The 23,200-nt window shown below is 26.6% G+C and overlaps 1 protein-coding gene across 1 annotated transcript in view; it reads right to left on the bottom strand.

Moving 5' to 3' along the window:
• The window catches only part of Mct1 (Monocarboxylate transporter 1), a 75,168-nt gene extending 52,645 nt beyond the window's left edge, over positions 1-22,523 (bottom strand). Inside the window, exons 1-3 of the mRNA XM_089229564.1 lie at positions 22,305-22,523; positions 21,787-22,122; positions 14,568-14,687 (exon numbers count right to left, since the gene is read on the bottom strand). Coding sequence (XP_089085690.1) covers positions 14,568-14,687; positions 21,787-21,925 — 259 coding nt within the window. The 5' untranslated portion in view covers positions 21,926-22,122; positions 22,305-22,523. The remainder of the gene's footprint in view (positions 1-14,567; positions 14,688-21,786; positions 22,123-22,304) is intronic.
• Positions 22,524-23,200: the final 677 nt, after the last annotated feature.

The following is a 23,200-nucleotide window of genomic DNA, read 5'->3' as shown; positions in this document are numbered from 1 at the left end:
ACGCATGCTATTGCTACGACAGCCACCGCTGAACTACTAGTTTAAAAAATACCTATTTCATATGATGTTAACAATTTAAATTTACGCTTAAAAGCATATTTAAATATTAAGTCCACAAGTATAAGTAATTATTGTAAAGCGTGATTTTGAGATACATTTTTTGCAGTGATAAAAGTAATTATGCAGTGAAAATTGTTACTATTTGTGCAGTGCAAAAAAACATTTCAAGAAGATATTTATTCAATATTTAAAAAAGCGGGTAAGTCGTGGATGTCAGCATCAGGATGTGATAGCAACAATAAATATTAATATGCTCAAGAGTAACTGAGTGTATTCTATTTTATTACATTTACTGTTTTTCAACCATCTTCTAAAAAATATAGTAAAAGATTCCTGTTAATTATTATTATTTTAATCATTATATACTACAAGTATCAATATAATTTAATCATCCCTCTTCATTTTACAATGTTCAATTTAACAGCTTATTTATATTTGGTGTATTGTAACTGTTTATTTTATTTTTCATGTATAGAACATATTAAGTACTTACTAAAACCGATAAAATAACCTTATAATCAATATAAAAAAGCTAAAGTGGCTTGGCGTGGCGCGTTGGTTGCTACCAATCACGGAATGCGACTGGGAGTAAGTAACGGTCACAGCTACTAGCTCTCGGATAGGAAACCACCCATAGTATTTGCTACCTACCGTAAAAACCGTAAAAAATAGACTACCGTACCAAAACCTTGCCCCTACCACAGTTCATTATTAAAAACTAAAAATACAATTGAAATGTACGAAGTAATAACATTCTGTTATTGTTTTATTCAAATAATTCATAATACATTCATGAAACGAACTTAACTATAGTGTTTGTACATTCGAAACAAACACATAAATATAGCTTATTTAACAGATCAATGCATGAAACTAAGAAAAATATTTATCTTTGCTCACGTCTCCAAATTGCCTTTTTTGTTTAACTAGGATAATGCATACATTTACATTACAGTTAAGGATTAATATTGAAAGGCTTGTAAAATAATAGAATACAAAACACTTGCAAGTTACAAGATCTATACATTATATACGTGTGCCTAAATACAAGTTTATATTAACTACCATATAAGGTCTGAGATTTTACTTGTCAGTAATTGTAGGTAGGTATGCGATAAAAATTACGAGTTCAGAAACGTCAAAAAGGCTTTATTACTTAATAATATTATACCAATTACCCATACCTTAAAATAATGTCTTAAAATTGTTGATAAGCTGAAATAAATAATTACCAACATAAAAAAAAGCGGGTAAGTCGTGAATATCGCTCTGTTGTAGGTTACTGTAATGGATGGGATTAAATTTGAATGCAATGATAGGTATCATTGTATACGAAAAATGATTCTGAACGGAGATGATTTGTCAGTCTAGGATATATTATATTTAAATATTGTCATATATTCTATTTTGAAACAAATATTTTATTTTTCAATTAAGTCACATTTTGCATAAGGCATGGGTAATCAATTAGTGTAGTTATCATGTAGTTATCATAATTCATAATACCTTATATTATCATAGATATACGAATACCTGGTTAGAGGATAAATCGTTATCATTACGCGATTTCATAAAAATTTAAAACTCAAACGTTCAAAACATTTTTCCTATAACGACGCTTCAAATTTTCTCTATAGCTATTTGAAGCAAAACTTATGGAAAACTTAGTGTTGAATTTTACAACCTTAGATAAAAATACAAACAATATTATGAATTTTGAACTACAAAATAATTCGCAAATATTCATGGTTTTGACGATTTTTTGTCAATATTTGAAATTCAAATGCTTATAAAAATTTAATTTGAATTTATGGTGTACATTTTTTTTGTGATAAAGATGGAAAAACTTGTAAGGAATCTTATATTAAATTTTTAAATCTAAGTTTAGAAAGAAAATTTTTATGAATTTCTAGCTTAAAATAATTTGTGAATTTTCGTGATTTTTACGTATTTTGTCAAAATTCAAACTTTGAATGCTTATAAAAAAAAATTGTAAATATAAATTTCTTTTATTTTTCAACTGTTATTGTAATAATATGTTAAGAGCCTTGTATTAAATTTTCAAGATTTTCTACCAAAAAATTAATTTTTATCGATTTTAATTTAAAAAAAAACTAATAATGATTGAAAATTGCATATACCTATAAATAGTTAAACTTAAGTCAACATTTTTAAAAATTTCATGGTGGATAGAATATAGGTACTTATATAAACATTCAGTGAAAATTTCATGTATCAATGGTAATTCGTTTTAATGTTACATCAAAAATCAAAATCGATTTTGTCGAAAACTGATTGTACGTAAAATTTCCTGTTTTTCCGTTAATTTTTAGTTTGTTTATCCCGATTATTTAGAAAAATATTAAGAATTTTTTACTTTTGATCCCCCAAAGTATCAACTAGATTCACTTTCTGATTTAACAAGGTACTGAAGTTAAAAGTCAAAGCATTTTTTATTTTTAGTTTCAATCATTATTAGTTTTTAGATTCTGAACGAAGTGATGAATGTATTGATTTTACAATAATGTGTGTTTTTTTTTTTTTTTGTGTCTGTGTACAGCATAACTTCTATAATCTAAATAATTCTTCGATTTCAAACTTTGGGGGTGTGTTCACCGATGTAAAAGTGAAGATCCTTGATGCATTATAGAGAACAAAAGTAAACATTTTCCAACAGTTTTCAAAAAAATCGAGAAAAACAAAAAAAAAATGACAGAAAAACAGGAATTTTTACGCAAAATCGGTTTTCGACCAAATAAATTTTTTATATGGCTGTAATTCAAAAACTATTCACTGTAAATACTTGAAATTTTCACCAAAGGTTTATGTTAGTGATATCTATATACAGTTTAATTTTCAATTTTTTTTTGAAATGTCGGTAAAAAAATGTTGGAAGACCAAAAAAACTTGAAAATTGAATCCAAGGTTCCTTATGAGTTGTTCTTTTTGTAGCTAAAAAAAATTAAAAATCGTAAGTCACAATTTTTTTTAATAAGCGTTTACAGTTCAAAATTTTACGAAATCTGTCAAAAACGCGAAAATTTGCAAGTAATTTTGAAGTTGAAAAATCATATAATTTTTTGCGTTTATAACTAAGGATTGAAAATACAACACTAAGTTTTCCATAAGTTTTACTTCAAGTAGGTATAGAGACATCTCGAAGCGTCATTATAGGAAAAATTTGAGATGCGTTTGAATTTTAAATTTTTACGAAATAGCGTTACGATAACGATTTATCCTGAAACGATTTTAAATATTTGTTATTATTCAAAAAGTATAAGTCGTATATGCTTGAAAATTTTATCAGTTTTTTAGATTGGCATTTTCTTTACATGATTTAATTTTAAAAATATTTTGACTTTTTTTGAGATATTTATAGACAACTGAAATTTTCAATTTTTCTGAAAATTTTTTTGGCCCAATTAAAATACTTTAAAATTGAATACAAAGTTCCTCATAAGTTATTCTTACAGTAATTAAAAAAATTATTAAAATACATAGGCACAATTTTTTGTTATTAGCATTTGAAGTTCAAATATTGACTTAATACGTAAAAATTACGGCAATGTTCAAATTATCTTAGATAGAAATTCATAAAATTTTTTCTTTTTAGATCTAAGATTTGAAAATTTAATACAAGGCTCCTAATATATTTTTACAATAGCAGTTGAAAAATAAAAGAAATATACATGAATAATTTTTTTTTTAAAAGCATTCAAAGTCTGAATTTTGATAAAGTACATAAAAATCACGAAAATTCGCAAATAATTTTAAACTAGAAATTTATCAAGTATTTTCCTTTTACATCTAAGATATGAAAATTTAATACAAGGCTCCTAACATATTTTTACAATAGCAGTTGAAAAATAAAAGAAATATATAGTCACAAATTTTTTTTATAAGAATTTACAGTTCAAAATTTGATTAAATACATAAAAAATACGGCAATGTTCAAATTATCTTAGATAGAAATTCATAAAAGTTTTTCTTTTTAATTCTAAGATTTGAGAAAATTTAATACAAGACTCATAATATATTTTTACAATAGCAGTTGAAAAATACAAGAAATATATAGGCACAATTTTTTTTTACATGCAATCAAATTTTAATTTTGACAACATACGTAAAAATCACGAAAATTCATAAAAAATTTTCCTTCAATATCTAAGATTTGAAAATTTAATACAAGGTTCCTAACATATTTTAGATTCTGAACGAAGTGATGAATGTATTGATTTTACAATGATGTGTGTTTTTTGTGTGTGTGTGTGTCTGTGTACAGCAGAACTAGTGATTAAAAAATTATAAGAATACATATGCACAATTTTTTTTTTTATAAGCGTTTAAGTTCAAATTTTCACGAAATCTGTCGAAAAACCCGATTTTTTTTATTAGCATTTGAAGATCAGATATTGACAAAAATTCATCAAAACCATGAATACTTGCAAACTATTTTGTAGTTCAAAATTCATAAAATTGTTTGTATTTATAACTAAGGATTAAAAATACAACCCTAAGTTTTCCATAAGTTTTTCTTCAAGTAGCTTAGGTTAGGTTAGGTTTTACATAAGTTTTGCTTCAAATAACTATAGAGAAAATATGAAGCGTCATTATAGGAAAAATGTTTAGAGCATTTGAGTTTTAAAGTTTTATGAAATCGCGTAACGATAACGATTTATCCTCAAACGAGTTAAACGAATTTAAATATTTGTTATACTTCAAAAAGTATAAGTCGTAGATACTTGAAAATTTCACAAGTTAATTGGAAATTTGAATTGAAAATTTGAAAATTTGTACAATGATTGTACCACAGATTATAATATACATATATTACACGAGATGATTATATTGTGATTACATAATGTTTTCATTGATATTAGAGAATAATATCCATAAATGTTTTACAACAGGCGGCCTTGGGGGGGGGGGGGGATATATTGTTTCTTTTAGCATTACTAGCGATGTTTTAGTGGATGCTTATGGAACTAGATCATATTATTATTAGTTCCAAAAGTATCGACTAAGACGGCGCTAGTAATGCTAAAAGGAAAATATTCCACAGAACTCCGCCTGTTGTATTTCATCACGGCTATAATTAGAAGCCGTGTACCTATTAATTACATTTCGTGGACACCCCCCCACACCCTCCAACCTTGTCATGAACATTACAGTCCTGTATATTCATATATACCTACTTAGACCGTGATTTGAACATTATGATCTATACAGTGGTACCAATATGTAATTTGAAATTTTCGAAAATATTGTTATATTATACGTGATATTTCAGTGTCTGTCGTCTGTCACTGTGCTCAAATTATATTTATAGATATTTGAAATACACCTATACCACAGATTATAATATGAAAATTATAATAATTCATATAATCTGTGCCTATACAGGTATAGGTGTATATTATCTGTAATGTGTATAGTATCGTGATGTTGGGTAAAAACACAGACTATATTTATATTATAATAGTCTGTTGTAAAAATGTGCGACTACATATTATAATATTAATTATTACGATACTCTGTGAATAATAGTTTAAATAATTGGTGCCATATATTCTCTTCGGAACCACGTGAACGACGCATGATAGAGAGATGTGAATATGTTATGACACTGATAACGCGAGGAGGCTTCGACTTTTTTATATTCTTATTCGTTATAGGTATTAATGCCTGCAGTATGACAGATACATAATTATAATTATTTTCAAGTTGTTAGTGAGTTTCAATTATTTGGTTAAATTGAACGTCATACCTAGTTGTTTTTATTGTATTTTGTTAATATGGCGTAATCAAATAACCAAGTGATTAGTTTAATTTATCAACGGAACTGTTTGTATTCGAAGCACAATGAAACGAGTTGCCTTTCGTTTCGTCAAGGTATGTTTACTTTTAGATTCTGAACGAAGTGATGAATCTATTCATTTTACAATGATATGTGTTTTTTTTTTTTTTTGTGTCTGTGTACAGCATAACTAGTCGAAATAATGCTTTGATTTCAAACTTTGGGGGTGGTTTCCGATGTAAAAATGAATATCCTTGGTGGATATTTTCACCAAATGTTTATGTTAGTGATATCTATATACAGTTTAATTTTCAAAAGTTTTCGACTTTTTTTGAGTTATTTATAGACCACTGAAATTTTCAATATTTCTGAAAATTTTTTTTTGAAGTATCGATAAAATTTTTATGGCCCTATCAAAATACTTGAAAATTTAATACAAAGTTCCTCATAAGTTGGACGACCAAAAAAACTTGAAAATTTAATACACGGTTCCTTATGAGTTGTTCTTATTGAAGCTAAAAAAAATTAAAAATCGTAAGTTATCATTTTTTTTAATAAGCGTTTACAGTTCAAAATTTTACGAAATCTGTCGAAAACGCGAAAATTTGCAAGTAATTTTGAAGTTGAAAAATCATAAAATGTTTTGCGTTTATAACTAAGGATTGAAAATACAACACTAAGTTTTCTATAAGTTTTCCTTCAAGTAGCTATAGAGAAAACTCGAAGCATCATTATAGGAAAAATTTTAAGTGTATTTGAATTTTAAATTTTTACGAAACAGCGTATAACAATAATGATTTATCCTCAAACGATTTTAAACATTTGTTATTATTCAAAAAGTATAAGTCATAGATACTTGAAAAATGTTACGAGCTATTTAGATTGGTAATTTCTTTACATGATTTAATTTTCAAATTATTTTGACTTTTTTTGAGGTATTTATAGACAACTGAAATTTTCAATAATTCTGAAAAATTTTTTTTGAAGTGTCGATAAAATTTTTATGGCCCTATCAAAATATTTGAAAATTTAATACAAAGTTCCTCATAAGTTATTCTTATAGTGATTAAAAAATTATAAAAATACATATGCACGATTTTTTTTATTAGCATTTGAAGTTCAAATATTGACTTAATACGTGAAAATTACGGCAATTTTCAAATTATCTTAGATCGAAATTCATAAAAGTTTTTCTTTTTATAACTAAGATTTGAAAATTTTATACAAGGCTCCTAAAATATTTTTACAATAGCATTTGAAAAATAAAAGAAATATAAGGTCACACATTTTTTTATAAGCATTTACAGTTCAAATTTTGACTAAATACATAAAAATTACGGCAATGTTCAAATTATCTTAGATCGAAATTCATAAAAGTTTTTCTTTTTAATTCTAAGATTTGAGAATTTTATACAAGGCTCATAATATAGTTATGCGATTGCAGTTGAAAAATAAAAGAAATATATAGCCACATTTTTTTTTTACATGTATTCAAATTTTAATTTTGACAACATACGTAAATATCACGAAAATTTGTAAATTATTTTATTCTAGAAATTCATAAAAAATTTTCCTTTCAAATCTTAGACTTGAAAATTTAATACAAGATTCCTTACAAATTTGTCAATCTTTATCACAAAAAAAATGTCCACCGGAAATTCAATTTAAATTTTTATTAGCATTTGAATTTCAAATATTGACAAAAATTCGTAAAACCATGAATATTTGCAAATTATTTTGTAGTTCAAAATTCATAATATTGTTTGTATTTATATCCAAGGTTATAAAATTTTACACTAAGTTTTGCTTCTAATAGCTATAGAGAAAATTTGAAGCGTCGTTATAGGAAAAATGTTTTGAACGTTTGAGTTTTAAATTTTTATGAAATCGCGTAATGATAACGATTTATCCTCTAACCAGGTATTCGTATATCTATGATAATATAAGGTATTATGAATTATGATAACTACATGATAACCACACTAATTGATTAACCATGCCTTATGCAAAATGCGTCTTAATTGAAAAATAAAATATTTGTTTCAAAATAGAATATATGGCAATATTTAAATATAATATATCCTAGACTGACAAATCATCTCCGTTCAGAATTGTTTTTCGTATACAATGATACCTATCATTGCATTCAAATTTAATCCCATCCATTACAGTAACATACTGTACAGCAGAGCGACATCCACGACTTACCCGCTTTTTTATTTTGAGATTTTTTTTTTATGAAATTTGTAACAACCAAAACAAATATATGTCAGCATCCACATTTATTATTTGAAAGATCAAAATAAATTACCCTCAATTGATATTAGAAATCCATAATAAATAAATAATAACATCATTTCAACTGATTGTTTATCCATAAAAATTAAATTGTGATTTATCTTATATTATAATAATTATATATTATTATTATATACTATATACGTTAAGAGGACGTTTCACCCGCACGTGTTGTCTCCGTTTTACAAGTGCGTAACATTGCAAAAACTGTTTCGCGCGGAAAAGAACCGAGAAAGATACAGTTATAACTAAGAAACGAAATTTTCATCACATAAAAAGGAGAATTTCGTCTGTGCAATATCGTTTTAATTTTTTCGATATCAGAACTACAAAAAAAGTTATTCATGTTTAAAACACGCAAAATTAATGTATTATAAAACAATAAGAATTTTTTTTGTAAAAGTGATATCGAAAAAATAGAAACGATATTGCACAGACAAAATTCTCCTTTTTATGTGGTGAAAATTTCGTTTCTTATACTCTATTTAGTTTAAGCTGACCCACTCTCGTGCATGCATACTGAGCCGCCGAAACGATCAGACCCCTCTGGTCGGTGAATGGTGATCCGTGATTGGTCGCCGATCATAGTTAACTGTCGGAGACTGGATAGGAGTCGACCGGTGTCATTGTCAATAGGTGGTAAGGCGACATCGGACACTAGCGCTGCGAGACATGCGCAATCATGACCGGTTTTCGTCTGACGAGTGGGTCAACTTAAACTGAATAGAGTATAGTTATAAGTTATATTATAATTTATAGCACATATTTTACATTTTTTCGGTGCATATAATAGCGCATATTTCATGATTTTTTAGTGCTATAAGTCTAGAGCCCTGGTTATAACTGTATCTTTCTCGGTTCTTTCCCGCGCAAAACAGTTTTTGCAATGTTACGCACTTGTAAGACGGAGACAACACATGCGGGTGAAATGTCCTCTTAAGCATTAAAAATATTAAATACATTTAAAATCAATGCTGATTGATTAAATAATTCTTGTTACAAACTTGTTTTATTTTCGGCTTACACATTAAACCTATTATAATAGATATTTTATACTGTAGAAATAACAATATATTCGACATAAATATAAGTACAATTAGTACATAAGTTCATAACTATTATTTATTTTTAACAAATACGCTATGAAATGAAAAAATTGAACACGCGGATTAAAACAAAATGAATTTCTCAGCTTCGTTAGTTTATGAACACGATCATTAATGGACTTGTGAAGGTACATGATTTTATTAGATAACCTCAAGCTCAATGATATTGCAGCTTCAATAAATAGCAATTCTATACGTGTCCTATAATATATTATATCAAATAAAGCGAAGGTATAAAAATCTATATTATAATATAACAATCATTATAATAGATATTACAAGTATGAACAATACTTTTTTAAATTTATTTTTATACGCTACATTGAGCGTGTCTCGCACATGGGGGTCACGTAGGTCAAAAATAATAAAATGCTGATATAAATATAACATAACGTTTACCTGTGACAAGTTTAAATTACTATACATAGTATTTAAAAATTGTTATTCAAAATGGTAAATTTAGTTTAGTTATTAATAGGATATTTTGTTGTTTAAATATGTACCTATTATAGATAGAGGGGTCGCGAAGCGATTGACCATATTTTATGTATTTATTTTGGAGGTTGCGAAACTAAAAAGGTTCAGAATCGATGCACTACAGAGTACAGGTACACTATAATTAGTATAATTTGATCAATAAGGTTAAAAAAAAAATCAAGCGTATTCGTTAAAAATAATAACGCCAAATTTATTGAAAATACTTGACCATGCATACGAATCTATTTTAAAATCCTCAAGAATATTTAGTCGGTAACCTTAAAATTAAAATTAAATTTCTATATAATACCTTCCTGCTTTTGGAAAATCAAGTCTCGAATAAAACTTTGTTACTAAGAAAATATTAACAAAATATGTCTTATTCTCTTATTCAAACGATTATACTTTATATTTATTGAGGTATTGGCGTTACAGTAATACACTCGTTATTATATCATAGCAATAGCGACGTTGACTGCAATACGTGCATCATACACAATAATAATATAATACTATATCTCCACTGCATTCACGCGGTGCATACAACGGAACCAGCGTGCGCATGTCGTGCAATCATTATTATTTTATTATACTGGTCTAGGAAAAATACGAAAAAAAATATTTCAAGATTAAAACGCAGATAATATCGTTTTGTGCATTATATATTATATAATGTTATAATACATATGATATTTAAAAGTCAAATACAAATGTAATAATATATAATAGTCATAGGCGCAGATAGGGGGGAGGGGGCTTAGAGGGTATTAGCACTCCTAATTTTAAAATTAGCACCTTCAAGTTATGATCGTGCTTATGTATCAAAAACTTCTTCTTTCAAAAAAAAAAAAAAAAAAAATTATAAAATGCATAGCATAAGCACCCTTAGTCTTTTTTAATGAAATTGTGCCTATGACAAGAGTTTTTACGATTTAAACTTGTAATTTTTGATTTACTTCAGTTTGTAGCTTAGCTTTAGATGTAGAGTAGTGATTAAACATTTGACGATATTAATCACAAACGTGAAATGTTTATCATAATAATTTTTTACATAAAAATATAAGAGTATTCGTTATAACTTATAAGCTTATAAATTATACGTAGGTACATGGCTACACAGTGACGCCAAAGTGGCAAAGTCCAACATTTTACTTAAGACATCTCCATATAAATGTTGACACCCATCACCTATTTCTTGTAATTATAACTTACCATTCACCAAGTATAATTTTTGTAAAATATTATCGACTTTTAGTTTACAATTAACTGCATGTAATGTCTAATATATTTATTATTTAGAATGAAAAAGATAACCCTCCTACCTACTAAAATCCCCTATGACAATTGTCATATATTGGCACCACTGCGGCTACACAATTTTTAAGAGGACGCTACTACACAACCATTTGTTGTCTCCTTCTTACAAGTGTATAACATAGAAAACGTATATTCAACAGATTACGTTTAGCTCCGTTAATTTAAAAATTAAAGTAAATTTACCTATTTTAAAACTAGATGGTAAGAACATTATCTATGTTTGTATGTTGCGTTATCTTTTAAGATAATTTGGTTTTTAAGTGACTTATGAGCATTATTAATTTACGAATTTTATATACGCATAACTATTAACTTACTACAAAATTGTACAATCGATAAAAAAAACCTACATACAAACACAGATAATGTTATTAACATCAAGTTTCATAATAGGTTGATTCTCTCTAATTTATAAACTAACAGAGCTAAACGTGACGACATGCTAAGCGTAAATTTGGTATGTTATGCACTTGTAAGACGGAGACAAAAAATGGTTATGTAACATCCTCTTAATCGTCTAACGATAAACATTAAACATCGTGAACACTGAACACACATGGTTTGCATGCGCCGGTATTTAGGATTTTGGCACCTGTGGGCTGTGGCAGTGCAAAAACTAACCAGTACGGCCAATTACTTCAAAACAATAAACAAAATAAAAATAATAGAAGTAACCGATGTGTTTAAATTCGAATTTTATTACGATGATAAATAGGTATAAAACATTTATAATCCTAACCTCTATTATAATATATATTACCGTCTCCACCCATTAATAAGCAGTACCGCCTGAGGCATGACGTGCTATGTGCACAATAAAATCTGTGTAGATAATCACCTAACATGCGCAGGACACCGAGTCCTGTTCCGATTTATATCAGATACCTTACGGCTTTACCTATATTTTATAATACAATATTATATTATATAGGTAACATATAAGATTGTCAAATAACTCATATTAGATATACCTACTAATAACACATACATATTTAAAGTACTCCAAAATGGATAGGTACGAATAACATTTATAACACGTACGACTGTACGAGATGGTGAAGAACGTATTACTATAAAACGATTCTTGTTTTTTAAATATAATAAATTAATATATATATATTATATGTCATATACTTATATAGTTATATGTTATAAACTCACATGTGAAACAAAATAAGTCGTCAATGCCGACGCACATCTTGCGGCACCGTGAAAACGTGATGAAAAAATTATCAAATGCGTCAAACACTCAAATGAACATTTTCATTCAAATTCAACTCGCACGAACCCAAACCCACGTGATTTACACTACTTTTAATGCGATAGAAGAGAAAACGAGAAAAAACTTATTTTTTACACAATTATTATTGTGGCAGCTGAGCCGTTTATGATGTTAAATTTTTGTTAAAACACTGATGAGAAATTAATTTTATTACAAACCGAATACACATATTATTTAGAGAGCTGGGTGAAGTTAAGAATTAGAGTATACAGAATAGTACTTGTTGTGTTGAAAATTCCGTAACTAAGTATAGGTATAGGTACAGTCAAATACACCCAATTGAAAAATAACATTGACAATTATATCAAAACAATAAATCTGTAATATAGGTACTGTATTGTGAATACAAACAAAAAATTATTTTATAATTAATATCTGTAAGACTACAAACAAATAAACATACTTAAGAACTTAAATTATGTCTATCTGATATCGCACAACAAACTTCAAAAAGAAAAAATTAATTCTAATTTTATAATTCTAACATAGTGTTACCTGTGAAACACTTAACTAGGTATTGAAAGATTCCTAAAATTGTATTCAGTTTTAATGAAAAATGTAAATTGAATTATAATATTACTCTAAAACATTAGAAATAATGACGTGTGATAAATGATAGTAAATCCAAGTAATCAAATAAGTTTAAAATACAACTCATATAAAATTCTATTAATAATAGATGGAATTTGAATGGTGTTTTTATATGTAAATTTCTATACATATTTTGAAATAATGACTACTCCTACAATTATGCAATTTTGTAGTTTTGAGATACTAATATTGCATTAATTAGCAGTAATACAAATTCATTGTAAAATACTAAAATCTGATTCGATAACATAGACAACATAATATTGCAAATAAAAAATATTCTCAATACATGGAGCACAATATTAAATTTTGTCCATGATAACTTTACTTTCAAAAGTCATACATATCATAAAGGTTTTTTTTTTTTTTTTTTTTTTTTTTTTTTATTAACATAAAGGCTTCAATTACTAGGATTATTAGCCTATAATTACAAAATGATAGTTATACAATATAAAAGTTGACATCATAAAGGTTTATTGTAATATTATATTTATATTTTATACTACATATATATGTTACGGGCAAAATGGAAAATTCGGACAATGTATATAATGCCCGGGCATTGTACACAGTGACCGGGCATTGTATACAATGTCCGAGGTATATTGGGCAATGTAAATTGTTAAGTATTTATACAAAATAATCTGCATAATATATTATGTTTAATCATCAAATGATAAATTAGCTTATATTATACATTTAAAATATTGTGAAGTATGTTTTATTCTAACAATTACCTACATAATTAATAATCATTATAAATGCTACCTACGTCTATTCTCTAATTAAACACACTATATAATCAATAAGTATCATATATATCATAATTAATTAATTTTTATATTATTATTATTTTTATTTATTTCAAATAATTTTAATTTTTTTTTACTAATTCTTCTACCTATTTATTACTGCATAATATAATAATATATTATGTTTTTATTGCAAATTATTAATATTACATAATATAATATATTAATATTATGTTTAATCAAATCATTTTTATATACCATTTTTTTTCTTATAAAGTATGAATAGTTATATGCTACAACGTCTATCCTTTGGTTAAACACTAATGACATTTTGTGAATGCACTATACATCCCGATAGTGCTTAAACAAACATTTATTTATTTTCTACATTTTATTTAAAATGGAAAAATTTAATGCAAAATTGAATATTGTGTTAAATGAAAAAAATGTGAATAATTATGTGTATTTAACCAAATTAAAACACGACAAATTAATAAGTTAGAAGTTAGAATAAAACGTACTTCACAATATTTTAAATGTATAATTTAAGCTAATTTATCATTTGATGATTAAACATAATATATTATGCCGATTATTTTGTATAAATACTTAACAATTTACATTGCCCAATATACCTCGGACATTGTATACAATGCCCGGTCACTGTATACAATGCCCGGGCATTGTATACATTGTCCGAATTTTCCACTTTGCCCGTAACATATACACGGATATACATTATTTCATTATACTGAAGTGTATAAATACTTCTTGAAATGTACTAACTAAAAAAATAAAAATATGATAGGAACTATTTTAATCAACAAAAATAACATCAATCTATTTATAAACCATATATCTATGTATCAAAAATATTAAATTTTTACCTGAACATAAAGTAACTCCAACCAATAAGGATGCAATCCATGCAGTTGCCCCTTTACTTTCTTTGAAAACTTCTAAAAATTCTGTATATAGAACACCGAACGAATAAGTTACACCATCAGCTATAAAAAAAAAATACATGGATAACGTTAGTTATTATTAATTTATTAGGTATTTGTTTGATTTTTTTTAATCAATGGTTTCAATTCAAATAACAACAATCTACATTTAAAACCTTATGAAAACATACTCAATTAAAATCTAAAATAAATTCCTTGAAAGTTAGGTATAGTTTTTCTAAATTTAATACCTACCAAAATGAAAAATGAAATGCAATTTATTTTACTTATGAAAAGTCACAATTTTTTTTATAAGCATTCAAATTTTAATTTTGACAACATACGTAAAGATCACGAAAATTCGCAAATTATTCTAAGCTAGAAATTCATAAAAAAATTTTATCTTAAATCTAAGATTTGAAAATTTTTAATAATCTATAATATATCCTAGACAGATAAGCCGTCTTTGCTCAGAATCGTTTTTCTTATACAATGATAAAATATCATTGGATTCAAATTTAATTCCATCCATTACAGTAACCCACTTGTAACCTACTGTACAGTGGAGCGACATCCACTCACCCGCCTTTTTTTTATTACAATGATCTTAGGTGATTTAAATACCAAATCCTGAATATTTATTATTAGTTATTAATGTACAATAACATTAATATTTTAGAAATATATTGAATTTATAATAATTAGATAGTTTTAAATTCTGAGTAGAGCAGTACTAATTGTAATTTTATACCTATTTTTAAATGGTAAAAATAACTTAAAATTCATATTATAAATATAGGTAAATCATGCAATTTATACGAGCCAAAATAGAAGAACTTTTTTACATTTTTATTTCAATTAGACATTTATTTTGAAAAGAAATATTAATAAAATAATTAATAATGGTATACTAATTTATACAATTATTAAAAAAATTATAAATTAGACACCTAAAAGTATTTGATACTTCTTTAAATATTATACTAAAACAAAATAATATAATTTTTAAAATCAAAAATTAGATGTTTACATTTTTTATAATAGATATTCAATATACTATGTTGTATTATTTTTAATGAATACCTATGCATTTATTAAAGAGGTATTACTTAAACTATAATAGTTTCATTATGATATGTTAATATAATATGAATTAATTTTAGTGTTGATTTACAAATGTTTTCAACAACTTTTTCGTATCAGAAAGGAAACTTTAATTTATAGTCTAAGTACCACTTAAGATTATTAAGATCAAGTATTTAAATATTAAAATTGATTTGATTTATTAACAATCTGAAATAGATATTCGTTAAAAACAAAGGTAATTAATTTTATTTTACAGTCACATAAATACTGTTATACTGTAATTTTTTTTTTTTAACTTAATTTTACATAGAATCTATAGTTAACTAAACTTATATCATTGAGTATATGTTGTAAAATATATACTTAACGCAATATGCTCATGTTGTGAAGTATCTCTCATTGTTAAGCATATTTTAATCTAATGCAGAATGTACAGCAAGAAAAGAAGGCTATTTCATATCTCCAACCACCTTGCTGAGATACTCAACACAGATCCTAACAACCTACGCAAGATCATACAATTCCTTTCAGAAACGTAAATATCTAATAAATAAGTTGTAGATTGATCTTAATACTTAACCTCTCTCTTTGTTTTCATATCTCTTTTTAAATTATTATATTTACACCTAAATGCGTAATCCTGTTTATTATCATTTAAAAATCCATGCAATGTAAATATATATATATAGTGTACTGTTACGTCTAATGGTCACAGACGTCGCGGATAGTTTGTTTAGTAAATATATATATATATATATACACTCAACGCTTACATATATTACCTACCTTGATTCTATTGTTTGGAAAAATGCTGAGTTAACAAAGTAGGAACAACCCAAGTAAGAAATAAGATTTTTAGGGATTACAAAATTAATTATGTCATTAATTAGATACCTAATAATTGTGTTAAATATATTCAAGATATACCTTATTAAATTTTCCTTTTAATAACTATCATACTTATTTCAATGAGTTTATTCAAGTGGAATAGCATTGACATATATTTAAAATCAATTCTTACATAAATAATCAAACTGACATAATTTAAATATAGATAATGAATATTATGCTTTTTATATTTTTATTGTGCTATTTTTATCAATCAAAATTTTTAATTGCAAAATGATACCTTTAATAGTTAAACTTTAAAAATTAACAAAAAAAGTTATATTTTAGAAATTATTCATTTAAAAAATATCAATAGGATTTAAAAAAAAAAGTATGATGTTACTAAACAAATTTATTCTGAGTTAATCAAAAATCATTAAGTTTCAGTAGCCTGATACGCAAGAACAGAAATAATAATGAGATTTGTATACATAATAAATTTTAAACCATAACATTTTAATAAGTATACCCTGGCAGAAAGGTATGACGATTGTCAAAGTCAATAAATCACTAATTAAGATTTTTCAAATTATACAGAATACCATTTTCTTATTACATAAAAACTTTTACATAAGATTTAAAAGAACACGATCTATGTGATGGCTGTCCTTTTGCAATCACAAAATAAAAGCTTTTGCAGTTCTACCATAAAAAGTAGTTTTAAGATAATAAATCTGATAATCGAGAATGCCAACTGACATTTCTATGCAGGGCCAGATTGGGTCAATGTGCAATTAAGCTAAACTTGATGAGCCTCATTATTGAATTTTGGGTTTATGATATTTAACTTATAAGTAGAGATGTTACGGACTGTTCGATTTTCAAACCGAACCGAACTGGAAGTTCCAAATAATCGAACCGAACCGAACCAAATATCTAATAGTTCCGTTCGATAATCAAACCAGAGAAATAAAAATAAAAGTTGATGGAGTAACGGCTAAAATTATAAATTATTATTAAATAATTAATAATTAATAGATTAATATATATTAGTTGTTTAATGTTTGCTTGTTTTAAATATTGATGTTTTTTGATTTTTCTTATCAGTTATCATCATATTAATAATTAAAAATTAAAAATCTCATGCATAATAATTATTAACTAGGTATTAAAGTGTTTAAAGTATTTAAGTAAATAGTAGTAAAATCTTTATTCAATAATTCTGAGGTATGGTGGCTAAATGATAAATAAATAAATAATTAAATATTAAATAAAATAATATCCAATTTAACTTTTAATGTTCGGTTCGAGTTCGATTAAAAGTGTGTAGGTTCGGATCTGTTCGAGTCTATTAATTTAAAGAAATGTTCGGTTCGGGTTCGGTATGACCTTAAATATTATAGTTCGTAACATCTCTACTTAAAAGCTTATAAGTTATAACAAATGGCCGGTTGAATTTGGAGCTCAGTTGACAATTATTACCCAACACCTGTTCCCATGCAATGAAATAATTATGCACTTAGAAAATGAATAGGACACAATACTACTCTCCACGGTTACTGAGCCCTTAAAGACCAAAACTTTAAGGTTAAAAAAATTTAAGCTGGGTTCCAGATTTTTATAAAAAAGTAATGCAGAATGTGCTAATATTTTCTACACATTAATTATACATTAAGCATTTCATAAATATACAAAGAATATTAATCACTAACACTAATTAGCAATTTATATGCATAAAAATACTTGAAAAATTGTATAAAGTTTTTAAAGATGCACAAACTGTAAAGTATTTTTACTGCTTTATCATTAAACAGTTGAAATAACCTTCATAATAAATTATAGATTTATAGTATTATATATGATATTCAAAAAATTAAAAATTAATCTGGCCAATCACTTGGTTATCTAAGATTTATAGTACCTATTAATAGCCCATTATAATTAATATTTAATAAAACTTTGAGCAAAATATTATTATATAGTATTTACATAAACATTTTCACCAAGTTGATACTTTTTGTGTAATTATATACTAAGTTAGTGAAAAGTTTTACAACTATTAATCTTTAGTAATGTTTGTAGCATCAAAGCACATGATTGTGCACAGGCTGAAGTAATTTTGTTCCATTAAAATATCTATACTCTGTCCCCCAGAGAATAATCAGTCTACTGACCGATTCTCATTAATGCTGCACATCTCTCAACAATTTACCATTGTTAGGGTGAGGACACGGTTCTCAACATGCCAATCGAATGATTTGGGATACGCAAAAAGTGATTATTCTCTTGTGAGAAAGAGTCACTGAACTTAATACATGTATTTAGTTCAGTGAATAGAGTATAAGATTAATATTTTTAGAAAAATTGTATTAATACCTAACAAAGTTTATTATTGTACAAAAAATTATACAGCAATTTGTTTAACTTACCATTGAAGTATGTATATTAATTTTTAGAATCAAATTGTTATCTAAATAAAAAAATTTTAAAATTATATTTAAGCATTTTTGTAATTATGCAATAATTAATAAAAGGTTGTATTACTTAATGGGGTAATGAGTGTGAAAAATACACAAAATAACTTATAGGATGTTAAAAATAGAGTGGGGTAAATAGTTACACGTATCACTAAAGGTTAACATTTTATTTTAATGAGATAATAACCATAAAGTATATATGTGTAAACATTAATTTATTATCGGATAACAAACCAAAACCTTAGCATTTCATCATATTTTATAAATTGGAATAATGTAAGAACATGTAAAATTTAAAAACTATAATATTATAATTTATAAATTATAAACTTACAATATGCTAGAGCCAACAAGTAGCTGATATATTTTCGGAGCACATTTTATTTTAAATACCCAACTATTTCCCATCTTAAAATATTTAAAAATGTCAGATAATTTATGAAACATAATCTTAATAAATATTTAATTATGAATTAAACTACAATTGAAACAAAACAAAATAATTGTTAAATTTATAAGATAGAAATTATTTTATGACAAATTAGGTGATTTAAATAATTGCTGCTTGCATAATATCTATGCATCAATTAACTTACAACTAAACTCATGTAAATAAATATTAATTAGTTTAATTCATGTACCTAATATTAATCAATCATTACTTGTCATTACTTATTAGTTATTAATACTTATTATTCGTGTATACAAATATGTATATATATATATATATATATATATATAATATATACATTTAGAGATTGTTTTTTAAAGTTAATTTCTTATCTATTCTTTATACTGTCAAGACGTTTATGATTATAATTTAATGATACCCGACCTATGAGGTCTAATACTATCATACTTAAATTTAATCTCGGAAACTGTCATTACACAATAACCAAGCATTTCTATTTAATAAATCTAATAAATACATTTTTAAATAAATCAGAACGTATTCAAAGACAAATATTATCATATTTATATTTATTAATAATTATTATTTTAACTCGTAAAATGTTAATTGTGTGATAAAAATTGACCTACAGTGTACTTGTTAGTGGAAATTGGCAAGATAAATTCAAACCATTAGATATTAAGATTTAAATAATTCTAAAACAATAAAATATTATTACAAAAACTTAACATAGAAAGTTTGTAAATTCTGCATTTTTCTGTTATATATATGTTATGGATAATGAATAGGTAAAGTTCATAAAAAAAATTAAAAAATAAGATACTAAGTACCTAACACACACTAAAATTTAAGCAACCACAGTTATCATTATAAATACATATCACAATGTAAGGCAGTATAAACTGAAATAACATAAGAATTGTTGGTTATATGAATAAATCGATTGAACTATGACAATCATTGTGTATGTCAAGTATAAATAAAAATTTCTATTCATTCATTTTCAAAAACAGATGTTTAAGCAGAGCATTTTTAACAAAATTATTATTATATATTCCATACGCACACTAAGGTTTTCATGTAACTTTATAGTAAATATCAATATATTATGCTAATTTCACATATTTTACTTAAATTGTTACATATTTTACATATAATTTTCAAGACTATGAAATAGTTAATATGATGGATTCATTAATTTTCTTATTATTTATTAATTTTAGAAAACATATATTTAGGTAGGAAATACAACACGTACTGTGTACTTACTATTTTCAAACTAAATTTACTCTTAAAATGGTCTAATAGTAATCTAACTATTCATAGATATTATGCTCAGATTATTATTAACATCCAGTAAATTTTAATTAATTTGAATCATATAAAAATTCAATTTTTTTTAAGAAATAAATCAGCCAATTATAAATAACATCTTAGTTAACAGAAAATAATTTAGTTTAAATAAATATTTAATGTATAATGTGTAGGTGCCTAAATTATGTTGAACTATTATCCATTCACTAATGCAACAGTACATAGAAAAGTACTTAAATGTCTGATATTTTTAAATCTTTAAAATCATTTATACCTGATTGTTCATTGAAGAACAATAAAATAAATATATAGGTACCTAGTGGGCAATAGTAAGCTTAGAAATTGGAAACAGACCAAATAGTTAAACACACAATTCATAACAGTTTTCATCAATAACATTCGTATTTAAAAATTAATTGGTGATACAAAATTTTAAATTGTATTGAAACAGTGTTTGCCTTAATCATAATATAAACAACTTGATCACTAAGTACAGATTCAATACACATAGGAATAGACAAAATATTTTTTTTTAAATGGCGGTATCTATTATTTTTAGTTTCTTATATTATGCTTTTAAATTCTCAATATTGTCAAAATAAGGGAAGCTAATAATATCTCCCGTATTTTTTTGTTTTATATAATATGATAAAATGATAACATGCTAGCGCTTTATATCATTGAAAACAAACAGTAGGTATATTGGTCAGCCCAAAGACTGATTAATCGAAAATAATATACAATTACAAATCGTAACGAACGTAAGATATTATAATAATACTTTTTTTTTTTTTTAATGTGTTCAAGCTAAGTGGCTTTGTGCCAAAAGGCATAGCGAGTATTAAATTAATGTGAATTAGGAGAGTTTAAAATAGAATATTAAATGTAAACATATTAAAATATAATCGCGAGTGTTGATTTTTTTGTACGCATTTATTTCTGACAGTAAAATTATCTATTATTATTATTATTATTATTATTATTATAATTCGTTATGAGTACCTAACTATAAAAATTATTTGTGATATTATTAAGAATCACTCACTGACTACGTGTATCATGAACGATCCGAACACGACAAACCAGCCCCAACCACCGTCCGGGGGTAGTTTGTTGATAACCGGCGCCGGAGCCGGCGGCGTCTTCTTCTCTGGCGGGTTCTTGGACCGCATTTTGTTGGCCATGGACTCGAGATTAAGCGTATTGCTTTTTTCTTAAATAAAATCGGCGACAAGTCGAAGACGAAATCGTGTTGTCAGTTGTGAATGATATAGCCACGATGTGCTCGTACGTATACCACTTACTAGAGTGCACGAAAAGCAAAACCGTGGGCCGTCACCATTTGAAACGATTTTGAATAATCAAGAAAGACACAGTGTACCTATCATCGTGGAAAAAATAAAATAAAAATTTCATTAGGCGTGCGAAATCCAATATTATAATCGTGACCGTATAACAATCGTTGGAGTTCAAATTTTTTTTTCAGACAAAAAAAAATCCCCGAAACCGTTAACCAGTACGTTATGATTTGAGGGTAAAAAATTAATAAAAAAAAGTGTATACTTCGTATGCGGTGACAGTGACAACAGTGGCAGCAAGAAGACGTCTACACCGGGACAGACCACGAGCCGGCCGATCAAACGCAAGACTGATCGAAGGAACGGATCGAGTTTGAACTAATACTACGAAAACGCATCGGCAGCCCTACCATCATTATTGTTCTACTACTACTGCTGCTGCTTCTGCTGCTGCTGCTGCTGCTGCTTTTCATTCGTTATCGCGGACAATCGACGGCCATGTGACCGGGCCGACGTTTTCGACTTTGCCGCTGCACAACGCCCAGCCGATGCGAAACGGTCGGCACCGTTGTACTATTATTATTATTATTATTATTATTATTGTTGTGGTTACGAGTGCGCCGCGACCGTGAATCGATCGTTGACGAAATTCTCGTGTTGGTTACGACTCTCTCTCTCTATCCCTTCTACGCGGACGTTCATGTCCCATCGGCGCATACGTTGCAACTTGCGACACCGCTTTTGTCGATCATCTCTTTCGATCGGAATGTGCGTTAATTTTTTTCTCAACATGTTTGATTTGCTGACTTGAGACTGCGAACTTCAACACATTTCCCACTTTTGGATGTCATACGAACAAATAGCACTAACTCGTCTAGAACGATAATCCGTGTAAAGTTTTCTAAATTTTGCATCGCGCCAATATTTGTTATATTTACTGAACATAATTTCAAATACTATACGTGCACCAGACATAATTCAAATAAACACCTGTTATAAACATTTACCCCAGAACATGATACCGTACCGGTGTACCGATGTACAGTACATCGAGTGTCGTACACCGAAAAACAGCTAGAAAATTAGTGATAACGCCTCGTAGAACTATCGATGGTGGGTAACTTCGATAGACGTTTGGCGATAGTACGTTTTTTCTTTATT

Source organism: Diuraphis noxia, unplaced genomic scaffold (genome assembly GCF_037042655.1).
Source record: "Diuraphis noxia isolate RWA-SAM2 unplaced genomic scaffold, SU_Dnox_SAM2 contig0001, whole genome shotgun sequence".
In the NCBI taxonomy this organism is placed as follows: Eukaryota; Metazoa; Arthropoda; class Insecta; order Hemiptera; family Aphididae; genus Diuraphis; species Diuraphis noxia.
Note: the sequence above shows the minus strand (reverse complement) of the source record. Positions and strands in the feature narration are given on the sequence as shown.